Genomic DNA, 13,476 nt, shown 5'->3' with positions numbered 1-13,476 from the left:
CTTCCAGAAAATTTTAAAGAAGAAAATACTTTATAACACATTTTATAGCAAGGATGACCTGATTGCCAAAATAAGTAAAAGTCTTAAGAAGAAAAGAAAACTACAAGCCATTATCCCTCATAGCACAGATGCAAAATAATAAATAAAAATGTAGCGAATTGAATGCACCAATAAACAAGTAAAATAAATTAAACAAGTAGGGTTAATTTCAAGTAGCAAAGTTGTCCTAAATTAAAAATATATATCATTTAATGTAGATTATTATATTTAAAAGGCACCCTTAGTTCATGTGCTGAATCAACTCAATATCAGTGAGATGCCTTTGGGCACCGTATTAACAAGATCCACATTCATCTGTCAGTTTGTCATACTGTGGTGGCTTGTACTGTGGTGGCTAAAATGCAGAAAGCTGTGTCACTGGGATTTCAAATGACAGCGGGGTCACCCATAATGAATGGTTTCCGCAGAGCTTCCAGACGAATAACAGACTATGAAGCAGGACGAGGCTCTCCCTTCTGAAGGACTAGTCATTGAAAACCTAGTGGACAGCAGCTAATCATTTTCAAATACGGAAAACCTCACGAAGGAAGTAGAGCATCGTCAGGTAGGGCTAGAAGATGAGCCTCTCGGGTCCAGAGACTCTCCAAATATGACTGGGGAACAGCTGTCTTCTCAAAGCAGAGTAGATCATAATGACATGCATGGAGTAAAGTCTGTGGGTGTAAAGCATTTAGGACCTTCATTTGTTGAAAAGGCACAACTCAAAATGAGAACTAGCTGAAAAATATCAATAAATAATCTAAATTTGGAATGTATGAAGTATGAATCTAGGAAAACCGAAAGTTGTAAAAAATGAAACGGAATGCATAAAAATAGACATTCTAGGGTTTCGTGAGCTGAAATGGCCTGGTAGTGACCATTTTGTATCAGTTATTATACAGTCTCCTAGGCTGGGAATAAAACAATCAACAGGAATGACATTGTATTCATCATCAAAAAGCATATTTTAAGATGTGTCATGAAGTACAATTCTGTCTGTGATCGGATTATATCCCCCCCACCTTCAAGGTAGTCCAATCAATACAACTCTTATTCAAATTTATGCACCAGCCACTAAAGATAGTGATGGAGAAACTGAAGACTTCTACCAATGTGTTCAATGTGGAAATAGAGGAAGAATCAATAGTTGGAAAATATAGCTTTAGTGACATAAACTAAGCTGGACATCATGGCAGAATTATGCAAGACCAACAACTCCTTCCTGAAGACAACCACACAAAAGGTAACCTGCTATAGATGTGGACTTCTTCCCCAAAGGTACTACATAGAAATCAAATTGACTACATCTGTAGGAAGAGGTGATAGAAAATGTCAATATGACCAGTTAAAAGGAAGCTGGGGGTTATTGTGAAACAGGCAATCAGTTGCTCGTATCTCAGTTCAGGATAAAGTTGAAGAAAATTAAAACAAGTTCATGAGAACCAAAATATGATCTTGAGTCTATCCCATCTGAATCTTTAGAACCTCTCCAGAACAAATTGACATTGAACCTTAATGACAAGAACATCCTAGAAGGAGAAAGTAATATATCAAGTAATAGATAACTTAAAAGAAGTAAAGGATTCTCAAAAGTGCTCTTAATTTTAGAGTAGCCATGGCAAATAGAAGAAATAATCAAGTAAAAGTTGAACAGAAATTTTCAAAGCACATCAAATATAATGAAATGTGCAAAGACCTAAGTTAGAAAACCAAAAGAGAAAAACATGCTCAGTATATCTGAAGCTGAAACAAACCCAAGCCTTCAATTACAATAGTGAAAAATTATGTGGAAAAAAATGTTAAACTGAAGGAAACATCAAAAGAAATAGAAAGGATACACAGAGTCACTGTACCAGAGGAACAAGTCAACACGCAACCATTTCTAGAGTTAGCATATGGGCAAAAACCAGTGGTACTGAAAGAAGTTCAAGCTGCACTAAACACATTAGCCAAAAACAAGGTTTCAGGAACTTATGTAATACTTATTAAAATGTATTAACAAGCTGATAAAAAACTAGAACCAGTCACTAATCTTTGTCAGGAAATTTGAAAGACAGCTACTTGGCCAATTGCCTGGAAGAGATTTGTACTCATTCCAAAGAAAAGTGACACAACAGACGCTCAAATTACAGTAAATATCATTAATATCACACTCAAGTAAACTTCTGCTGTGGATCAACCAACAACAGTTGCAGTAGTGCATTGACAGGGAGCTGCCAGAGTTTCAGGCCTGATTCATAAAAGGACATTGAACAAAGAATATCATTGATGCCAGATAAAAATGATTAGGGCAAAGACTGTACAGATGTGCTTTATACAATTGATGTATGTATATGCATGAACTGTGAAAAGAATTGTATGAGCCCCAATAAATTGTTAAAATTAAAAAAAAAGAAAATGATTAGGGCAAAGAATGTACAGATGTGCTTTATACAATTGATGTATGTATATGTATGGATTGTGATAAGAGTTGTATGAGCCCCTAATAAAACGTTTAAAATAAAATAAAATTAAAAATTAAAAAAAAAACTTAGCTCAAAGGAGAGAATACAGTAAAGGTGCTTACTGGTGTTGTATTGACTGTTCAAAAGCATTAGACTGTGCACCACAACAAACTATGGATAGCCTTGAGAAGAATAGCAATCCCAGAACACTACACTGGGCTCATAAGAAACCTATGCATGGATCAAGAGGCAGTTGTGTGAACAGAACAAGAGAATACTACATGGTTTGAAACAAGGAAAGATGTGTATCAGGATCATATCCTCTCAACATACTTATTCAATCTGTAAACTGAGTAAATCATCAGAGAAGTTGTCCTATGTGAGGCTGAACGTGGCGTCAGAATTGCAGGAAGGCTCATTAACAAGCTACTCTATGCAGATGACACAACTTTGCTTGCTGAAAGTGAGGAGCACTTAAAGAAGTTATGAAAGAAGATAAAAGATTATAGCTTTCTATATGGATTACAACTCAGTGTAAAGAAAACCAAAATTCTCACAAGATGGCCATTAAGTAATATCATAAAATATGGAGAAACGATTGGAATTATCAATGATTTCATCTTGTTTGGATCCGTGCTCGTGGAAGCATCAGTCAAGAGATCAAAGATGCATTGTATTGGGTAAATCTGCACAAAGTCTCTTTAAAGTGCTATAAAGCAGGGGTGTTATTTTGAGGATGAAGGTGTGCCAACCCAAGCCATGGCATGTTCAATCATTTTATAAGCATGTGAAATTGGGACATGGAATAAAGGAGACAGCAGAAGAATGATGCCGATGATTATGGTGTTGGTGAAATGTAGTAAATGTATCAAGCAATGCCCCCCCAAATAAACAAATCTTTGGGGGAAGAAATAAAACCAGGATGTTCCTTAAAGGCAAGGATGGCGAGACTTAGTCTCAAACACTTTTGACATGTGTTCTGGAAAGACTGGACCCTGGAGAAGGATATTTGGGTTAGTAAAGTAGCAAGGACACATAACAGAGAAAACCCCTCAAAAGATGGATTGGCACAGTATCTGCATGGCTGACAATCATAGGAACAGTTTTGAGGATGGCACAGGACTGGGCACTGCTTCACTCTGCTGCATACAGCGTTGCCTTGAGTCAGAACCAGCTTGAAGGCACTTAACAACATTAACAAAATAAAAGAGATAATCCATATAATTATAATTTTCTCAATAAGCTCAAAAACTGAACTCATTGCCATCAAGTCAATTCCACATTCTGGGGTCCCTGTAAGGAATGGGGAGGATCGCCCTATATTTTGCCAGGGTTGTAACTCTACAAGAATTGAAAGCCTCGTCTTTCTCCTGTGAAGAACTGGTAGTTTCAAACTACTGACCTTGCAGTTAGCAGCACTGCAAGTAACCCACTACACCAACAGGACTCATTCAGTTTGACAAACTTTGCATTTATTTCTGATAAACACTATAATAAAGGAAAACCTTGTATGCCTAGTTAAGGGGATCTCGTATGAACCTATAATAAACAAAATGGTATAAAATTTAACATTGTTGTTTTTAAGTCTGGTCAAATGGATTCAGACTATTAGCAGCACAATACACAAAAGAACGAAGCACTGCTCCATCATGCACCATTCTCACAGGCATGTCTGTATATCTGTGGGCATTTCAAAGAGGTTATGACAAAAACTCAACTTTCTTTTCATTATATTCCTCCATGAAAGTTTTGAGGAATTTGTGAGATTTTTTTAGATTGATGGGTAAATTCAAGAGCATTGCTGCTAGGATTCCATTTCATACAGAACGAGGTTTATTACGAATAGAACTTGTCTAAGAGTGTCTAAGCAATCAGTGATTACACGTTGGGCTGCCACCTGCAAGGTCAGAAGTTTGAAACCACCATCTGCTCCTTAGGAGAAAGAGGAGGCTCTCTGCTCCCCTAAAGAGTCACAATATTTGAAACTCACAGGGACTGCTCTACCCTATCCTCAAGGGTCTCTATAAGTCAGCATCTACTTGATAGCAGTGATTTCATATTTGAGTGAAACAAGTGGATCTATTCAAACAAGTTCTCTCAATAACATTCTTGTCTTAGTCTTGTTAGAGTAGCTTTTAAAAAGAGGTCCAATCAGGACTGGCTTCCAAGTAGAAGGTTTTACACACACACACACACACACACACACACACACACAGTGGTTGCTTACACACTACTGTGATGCTGGTAATTGTGTTGCTGGTATCTCACATTACCAGTGAGGTCATCCATAGTAAATAAGTTTCATCAGAAACTAAGAATGGAGTATAAAGAAGAATACATTCTCAACTTCTGAAGGATTAGTCACTGAAAACAACAACAACTTGAAATTATTAAATGATACAGGAAGCATCAGAAGAAGATGGAAAGACTGCCCAGTCACTGTACTAGTTCAAGAACTAGCTTATTAACAAGAATCAATGGTATTGCGGGAAGAATTCCAAGCTTTAGTAATGGGATTAAAGAAAAACAAGGCTGCAGATATTGCTGGAATAACATTTGAAATATTACAACAATCAGATGTGGCTCTGAAAACTCTCCTTCACTTATGCCAAGAAATTTGGAAGGCAGCTATCTGACCATCCAACTAGAAGACAGCCGTATTTGTACCCATTACAAGAAAAAGTAACATCACAGTAATAACCATACCACTCACATGCATATATAAAACTGTAGCCAACGATGTCAAAATTCACGTACAGTTACCACAATGAACCAGATGCTGGAACAAAAAGTATACCCTAACAAATCCAAAGGACTAGAGTATTCCGAATATTCTCTCACAACAGTGGAACTAGAAATAATTTTTAAAGGATTTTAAAAGTCTCCAAAGTTAAGCAATACTCTTTTTAATAACCATGATTCAAAGAATAAATCACAATGAAAATTAGAAAAATTGTTGAGCTGATTGGTAATAAAATTCTAACATAGCATAGTTAAAGCTTGCTTAAAGGCTGTTTTTTAGCACTAAAATGCGTCTCATAAGAAAAACCTCTGAAAATCAAGAAGCTAGAAAAATCATAGCAATCAAGCTCAAGTTGGTAGAAAGAACGGACTCATGACAAGGAAAAATTAGTGAAACAAAAAGAATATGTAAAATAGAATCAACAAATTTCTTTGACGATATGTGTGAAAGGAAATGGAACAAGTCTTTGCTCAGAATTAAGCCTCTTACAAGATGAGCCCCAAAGAGAAAAAAAGGCTGTTAGGTATGCACAAATCACAGAGAGACTTTCTAAATTTCTATTCTTGACTTTAACCCTTAGTAGTTGTCTGACCAACGCAAGTAATCTAATCTTTTTGAACGTACTTTTCTCAAATAAGGTTCAGCCTCAGGAAATAAGGTAGCAATGTTCCTATCATATCCATGAGAAAGACTGAAGGATAAACTGTGGGCATTCCTTTGACGCCATCAAAGGAATCAGTAACTCTTTCATAATCTCAGCATACAGTCATTCTAATGAAAGTTGATAAATTCGCTTCCATGGGGCGATGTCAGGACATCCCAGAAAATAAGCACGACACCTGATGCTTGGGTAGAGATAGACATAACATATCACCCCTGGATCCAGAAGAGGGCAAGTTATAAATGCGAGCATTCTTCTCACATCATTATCTCCAGAAGGGATCTTTAGGGGAGCAAGGTGACTCCTGGGAATCCCACAGTTGTAAACTTATAAAATCCACACACTGGGGAATCTTTGATTTGGGAAGGCTGGCCAGGCAGTAGACTGAGAAAGCCCCACATAGGGTAAGTCTGAAACGTGTGTGGCTGGAGTCGTGTCCATTTATTGTGCATTCATCATCCAAGCCAAGACAATCTTAAGAGTGAACACTGTCGATGTGAGAAACTTAAGGCAACCTGGCCTGGTCAAAGTAGGACTTCTAATAGGACTAACCGTCATTCCTGTGAGTCCATTGAATGCAATGATCACAATCACAAAATGCACTTTGGGAGCTCTTTACTGAAATGATAGTCTCTTAGGGAAAAAGAGGAAGGAGACAGTCCCATCGCTCAGGCTACTGACTTACAGAAGCGGTTGCGGTAGAAACGTTCTTGCATATTCACATGATAAGCCACTTCACATGTCTTCCTGATAAATACTATGAAAGCGTCCCAGTCGGCGGTTTGTTCCAGAGACAGTTGTGCTTTTTCCAGTGTGTGAAATATGCTGCAATCACAAAGAACCGCACACATTCATCAAAATACAATTGCTCCTTCAGCCTGATGGGAACTCTGTTGCCTCCATCACCCGCACCCACTTGCATAAAAGTTGGGAAACAGGATCTTCAAAAGCAAGATCCTGTTTCCTAATGTGTTTCCAAAAAAAAAAAAAAGAAATGCTTGCAAATATTTAGAGTCACTCTTTCTTATGCACATCATAAAAGCACACCGTTGGCGGTGGTGGAGGTGCCATGCGAGAGCTCTGACCCATAGGGACCCTATATGCCACGGAATGCAACACTGCCTGCAGTGTGCCATTCCCACGACCATCGCCATATCTGGTCCCTGTTCTAGTCATTGTGTCGCTCCATCTGGTTGAGGGGCTTCATCTTTTTGTTACCTAACAAAAAGACAATAGGACTCCATAGCACTCTAACCCGACAAGGCCCTCTTCAATGCGCAAGAGGAAGACGAGCTTCAGATTCCTCGCTTCTGAAACAAACTCTGTCCTGCAGGGCGGAACGGAGTCGGAAGAGACTCGATGGCAGTGAGTGTGGCTTCAGAAATCATATTGCTCTCTTCCAAAGAGTTCCTAAATTTCAAAGGCGTTACTAAACATACCAAGTTATAATACATTCCCACACCTACTAGAGAGATGACAGTATATATTATAATACAATCAACCATTTGGGTCAATAGATTTTGGCTATGTTTAAAGTGAACACAAAACAAGGCCCACTTTTTCCCACTCACAAAATATTTCCTGGGCCTCGCTTAAAAACAGCATCCGTCAGCTTTTAAATAAATAAACATAACGATAGCTCTTTGTATGGAAGTCCATCTAAATTATTGTTTACTTTGAGCAACTACAAAAGGCATACAATCTAAAATTAGGATGCTGATACCTTCTCAACTGTCAGTCTCCCTTTTAGATTGTAGCATTTTAACAGGTATCAGGATTGCTGAAAATACTTACTACATTGCTGGCCCACCATAACCGTACGTGATTCTGTCCTTGCTAAGGAATGCTGGAGGCATAGCAGGTTACGCTTACATTTCAAAGATGGTACTGTTAGAAATGAATTATATAAAATGACTGTGAGACACATTATTCTGACTTAAAATCCACTGCCATTAAGTCAATTCCTGCTCCTAGTACCCTTAGCAATGTTCCACAGGGGAAAACTGAGGCTATTTGCTCCTGTAAATGTTTATAGTCTCAGAAACCCTAAGGAGTCAGAATCAACTCAATGGCAATAAACTGTAAATAAGAATTAAATATCCCATTGTCAGTTTACAGAATTCATTTCCAACAATACCGTCATGTATTCTTTAAAGTGTGGTATCATCTAGCTTGACAAATAATAAGACAAATAAATATGCTTTACGTGTTTGTAGATTTATGGCTGCCTTTTGACCAGTCTACTGCCAAGGTGTCGTTCAAGAGGAGAAGCCAGGAGTACAAAGCTTCCACCATTTTCCGTGGCTTGCTCTCCGTCTCAAATTGATCCTTGAGGATCTTCAGGTTTGGCAAAATCCCTACAAGTATCTTCCCAAGCAGGTTACCTTTGTGCCACTGACCAAACACCTGAGAATATAAAAACAAAAATATTCTCACCAAAAATAATAAATTTAAAGGCACAGTAAGTAGTTAAGAAATGTTAGCAGGCCACCCATACTAGATCAGAATCAATTTTTATTTTACTATATACGCAACCATTGTGGAAAGTGCTATGTAACCACATCAAATAATTGGAAATAGAAATTTTATATGATATAGCATATATGTATCATATTTTATATGATCGAGCTAAGTATATATCCCAAAGAAGTAAGAGTCAGAATACAAAGAGAATATGCAAATAAATATTCAGTGTAGCACTGTCCCCAATAGCAAGAAGTTGGAAACAACTAGATGCCCATCAGTAGAAAAATGGATAAAGAAGCTCTGGTACATACACTCATTTAAATACTCTGCATAGCTAAAAAACAATGGAAAATCATAATGCACTTTATGACATGTGTGGATCTGAAAAACATCATGCCGAGTGAAAATACTCAATCATAAAAGGGAAAATATTATATGAATTCACTATTATAAGTGAAAAAAGCTATATAATAAAACACAAGAGAAATACACTCACAACAAAGAAATATGATTTTAGAAACTTCCAAGGGAAGAAGATGAAGGGAGGGGAGGAAAGTAAAAGGCTAGACTAGGGGAGGGTGTGATGGACAGCAATCTACAAAAGTGAAAAAGAACAAGCCAGGGGGAGGCGCACATGTGTGGGAGAGGGGTCAATGAGTAGCTTAAACTGTTGAATGCAAAGTTGATGACTCATAAAATAACCCCCACCTCGTTCACTGTTTTAAAAGTGGAGGTAAATTTTAAAATTTATTTCACTGAAAGATTGACATAACTGTTATAACTATACCGTGATTCAGCTTCTACTCAGAAGTGGAAAATTTTAATCTACAATATATTCATGTAACTATTTCATTGTCTTTGTTTCCTTCTTTCTTTGCCTACTGACTATTCCCCAAAGAGAAAGCAACAGTGTAAATTCCTTAAGAAATAAAATACAATTTAAAAACTCAACAATTAGAACTTGCTGATATATTTAAGAATGTAGGAATGTGTTAATATAATTTAAGTGCATTTTAATCAATACGTAGTTACTAAGTATAATTTTATGTCAAGATTCTACTATGATGACACTAGAGAAATTAGTATCATAGTTTATCAACATTTACATTAAAATAGATGATTAATACCAAACAAAATTCCACCGTGAAATGAATGATGGCAATTATATGTGTTAAATAATCCTTAACTAACCATGAATGTAAATTACTTAGAAAACATGCTGGTCTCACTTACATCATCCCTTGATCATTCTTCAAACCAGGTAAATTTAAAGCTACCAAATTTCCAATGTTGCTGTGTCCTACCAAGTTGATTTCCACTCAGAATGACCCTAGATGGCTGAGTGGAGCACCTCTATCAGGTTTCCTAGGCTAAATTTTTTAAATCATTTTATTGGGGGCTCTTACAGCTCTTAGCACAAACCCCCTCTACCGCCCTCCATCCATTGTGTCAAGCATATTTGTACATATGTTGCCATCATCATTTTCAAAACATCTTCTTTCTCTACTTGAGCTTTTGGTATTAGCTCATTTCCCCTCCCTCATGAACCCTCGATAATTTATTTAAAAATTTTTTTTCATGTCTTATAGCAACTGTTGTCTCCCTTCATCCTTTTCTGTTGTTTGTCCCCATGGGAGGAGGTTATATGTCAATCACTGTGATCGGTTCCCCTTCCCCTGACCCCTTCTTCTTCCCTCACCTTCCCCCTATCCTCCTGGTATCACTACTCTCATTATTAGTCCTGAGGGGTTATCTGTCCTGGGTTCCCTGTCTTGTGAGCTCTTATCTGTACCCATGTACATGCTCTGGTCTAACTGGATTTGTAAGGCAGAATTGGGGTCATGACAGTGTGTGGAGTGGGGAGCATTAAAGAACTACAGGAACATTGTATGTTTCATCGGTGCTATACTGCTCCTTGACTGGCTCATCTCTTCCTTGTGACCCTTCTGTGAGGGGATGTCCAATTGTCTTTGGGGCTCCACTCCACCTGCCTCTTCATTCACATCCATATGATTTTTTGTTCTGGGTCTTTGATGCCTGATACCTGATCCCATCAACACTTCACTATCACACAGGCTGGTGTGCTTCTTCCATGTGGGTTTTGTTGCTTCTGAGCTAGATTGCTGCTTGTTTATCTTCAAGCCTTTAAGACCCAAGATGCCATATCTTTTGATAGCCGGGCACCATCAGCTTTCTTCACCACATTTGCTTATGCACACATTTTATCTTCAGTGAGCTTGCCGGGAAGATGAGCATCAAAGAATGCCGAATTATTAGAAAGAAGTGTTCTTGCATTGAGGGAGTACTTGAGTAGAGGCCCACTGTGTGTCAGCTACCTTAATACTTAACATATAAATACATGTACATAGATATATTTCCATAGGATTATATCTAAATATATTTACATATGGACATACCTAGGCTGACTGACATTTTTATAAGAATTGATTGCTAGGTTGTTGGGGATTTTTTTCTCTTTCATGGAGCAGCTATAGGTTCAAACTACAGATGTTTTGGTTAGTAGTTGAGATAGTTAAGGTTTATTGTACCAACCTAGCCAATAAACACATGTAGGGTTAATTGAAGGGTGGAGAGAAAAATGGCTCAGTGAGCCTCGTCTTTCTAGTTCTCGGGTTTCTTACTTTGTGATGGTCAGACCAGGGTGCAGTTGCCTTAGTAGTTCCCTGCTTCAGCTGGCAGGGCTCACTCCTGCAAGACATTCCTGAGGAGAAGCCTCATGGACCTACCCTGATGCAGCCCTGGGTGCTGGAGTAGCCATGTGGAGACCCTGCCAGGGCTGAGATGCTTACACACTCACTGACTTGGCTTTCCTCCTGCAGTCAGCATCATAGTGTGTGTTTTGTGGGATGGAGGAGGACTTTTTGAATTGGTATCAGACAGATGGGCTAATATTGCACTTGTGAGCTTGGGCAGCACTGGCTTGGGATGTTCTCCTGAGGTGCATTTACCCTTTATATAAAACTCTCTCATACATATGACTTTCTGTGGATTTGTTTCTCTACTGTACTCAGACTAACATAGCAGTCACGTGCTTAACCGTTGCTCCACCAGTGTCCTAGCTTACAACGGCATCTATACTTCCTATAATTTTCTCCATTGTCTGACCATTTGGGATAACACGTTTTAGGATGAAACAGTTGGAGAGGTAAGTTTTTTGCCGGAATCAATGTTATGCTTGATAAAGCATACTGAGAGTAACAGTCACGCAGACATCTAATTCATTCCTTATCCAGAGACTCCCCACAAAAGAATTTTTAACGAGCCAGGATCTTCTTAGGCTCTGCAGGTACGGCATTTTGCACCCAAATAGCACTCCTTTTGAAAGCGAATAACTATTTACTTTTAGATCATAGACACGCTCATGTATCTTGCTAAAATGAGAAAAAGTTAAATGAAGATTCAGAATGATGCCGGGTGCCAAAAGACCAGACTCAAAAGAGTCCAAGAGAAAAATCTCACATATTAATAAATTGTCATTGTAGGAACCTTGGAAAGGCCAACCACAATTTTAAGCCAAAGAACTTCAACAGGACAAGATGAATATTTTATCAAGTGACTTCTAAGGGCCTTATGAGTCACAACCTTATATTGTGCACATGATCGAAGGTGCACATAACCAGGATGTGGTATTCCTAGTCTTTCCTGAGAAGGACATATAATCCAACAATTGGAACAGTTGGGAAATATGAGTGGACTTGGACATACTTGTACTGGCACACATCATAATGAACGGCTTTGGTATTATAGAACACCTGTGTGTAGACTCTGGGCCAACTGATCGCCTGGACAAGGTAGTCTCTGGCTTCTGACCACCTGGGATGACATTCTCCAGGGAGATGCTCTCGACCAGTATCATCTTCTGAGGTGCTAGACAAGACTAAGCACATTGTCCTCTCCAGTGGCTTGTTCATGGAGATCTAGGAACAGTATGGAAATATGTGTAAGTGAAAACTCTTTTCTAGAACGGTTCTCTTCTTAGAATAATTCCATAATCTTGCAAAAGTACATTTTGCTTAGTTTAAAAAGAAAGACAGGTCACAATGTTACTTATAAGATCTATATGTAAATTTACACTGACTAGAGGAAGAAAATGAAATACATTTTTTCAGGATTGCCAAAAATCTGGGGAACCACTGCTTCTCCAAGGTAGAAGACCAGAGCAGGATATCAAGTATTGTCAGTCCGGACACTTGTGCCAAAAATAAACATGGGACGGTTCATTTTAATGATTATTTGGAGATAATAAACTGTTTCTGCAAACAGTGGATTTTTTCTAGCTATCAGAAATAGGTGAAATAGAGAGTTTTCACATTAAGGCTTTAAATCGTAATTTCAAGCCTTGGCTGCTAACCTCAAGGACTGCAGTTTAAAACCACCCACTGCTCCTAGGTAGAAAGATGAAGCTGCTCCTATAAAGATGTATAACCTCTAATCGGTACACAGAACCACAGAATCTGCTCGGTGGCAGTAGGTGAGACATGATGTCAGTGGTCAGTGAAATTGTATGCAGCTGGTAAGTGGGAAACAAGAAGCAAGAAACTGTTTATGTCACAGCCAAGTGCAGATTCTGGCTGGTCGAATGGTATTTGTTTGTTTTCAATGCTACACCACCCCCTACGGCAGCAGGTTGTGTACGGATAACAGGCCAGCCATCAATACCTACAGACACAGTATGAGCAGTCACGTAGCCTCACACAGGGAAAGCAAGACTCCCATGGTATTGCACTAGAGAGGCCGGAGAGGAGGACGCTGTCAGCTGAAGGGTCAAAAGAAGCTGCCCATGCAAAAACAATGATTGTGTTTAGAGTAAGACATGCCACCATCTAGTCTGGGGCGGTGGGATGGACAGAGTTATTATAGAGGATTCATTACGGGGACTGCTCCAAGCACTGAGTACGGAGTCCTCTAGCAGGAGAATGTGGCTTTCCCAAATATTCAAGAGCAACCCTGATGCTGTAACAGATATGCTCCTGCCGTTGAGGTAGGGGTTGGAGGAGAGATTGGTAGACTGAAGGGGACAGATGTGCAGGTCTTCGATCCTGTTCTATCCAAGGCAAAAGGGCTGGATCTTCCCTAATGTAGAAAAAGGAAACAGCAGATGA

General features: G+C 38.7%; 1 protein-coding gene across 1 annotated transcript in view; it reads right to left on the bottom strand.

Moving 5' to 3' along the window:
• The window catches only part of ABCA13 (ATP binding cassette subfamily A member 13), a 458,452-nt gene that overhangs the window by 390,688 nt on the left and 54,288 nt on the right, over window positions 1-13,476 (bottom strand). Inside the window, exons 9-11 of the mRNA XM_075557314.1 lie at window positions 12,127-12,291; window positions 8,094-8,293; window positions 6,573-6,712 (exon numbers count right to left, since the gene is read on the bottom strand). Of these exons, the coding sequence (XP_075413429.1) occupies window positions 6,573-6,712; window positions 8,094-8,293; window positions 12,127-12,291 (505 nt within the window). The remainder of the gene's footprint in view (window positions 1-6,572; window positions 6,713-8,093; window positions 8,294-12,126; window positions 12,292-13,476) is intronic.

This window comes from Tenrec ecaudatus, chromosome 9 (genome assembly GCF_050624435.1).
Source record: "Tenrec ecaudatus isolate mTenEca1 chromosome 9, mTenEca1.hap1, whole genome shotgun sequence".
In the NCBI taxonomy this organism is placed as follows: domain Eukaryota; kingdom Metazoa; phylum Chordata; class Mammalia; order Afrosoricida; family Tenrecidae; genus Tenrec; species Tenrec ecaudatus.
Note: the sequence above shows the minus strand (reverse complement) of the source record. Positions and strands in the feature narration are given on the sequence as shown.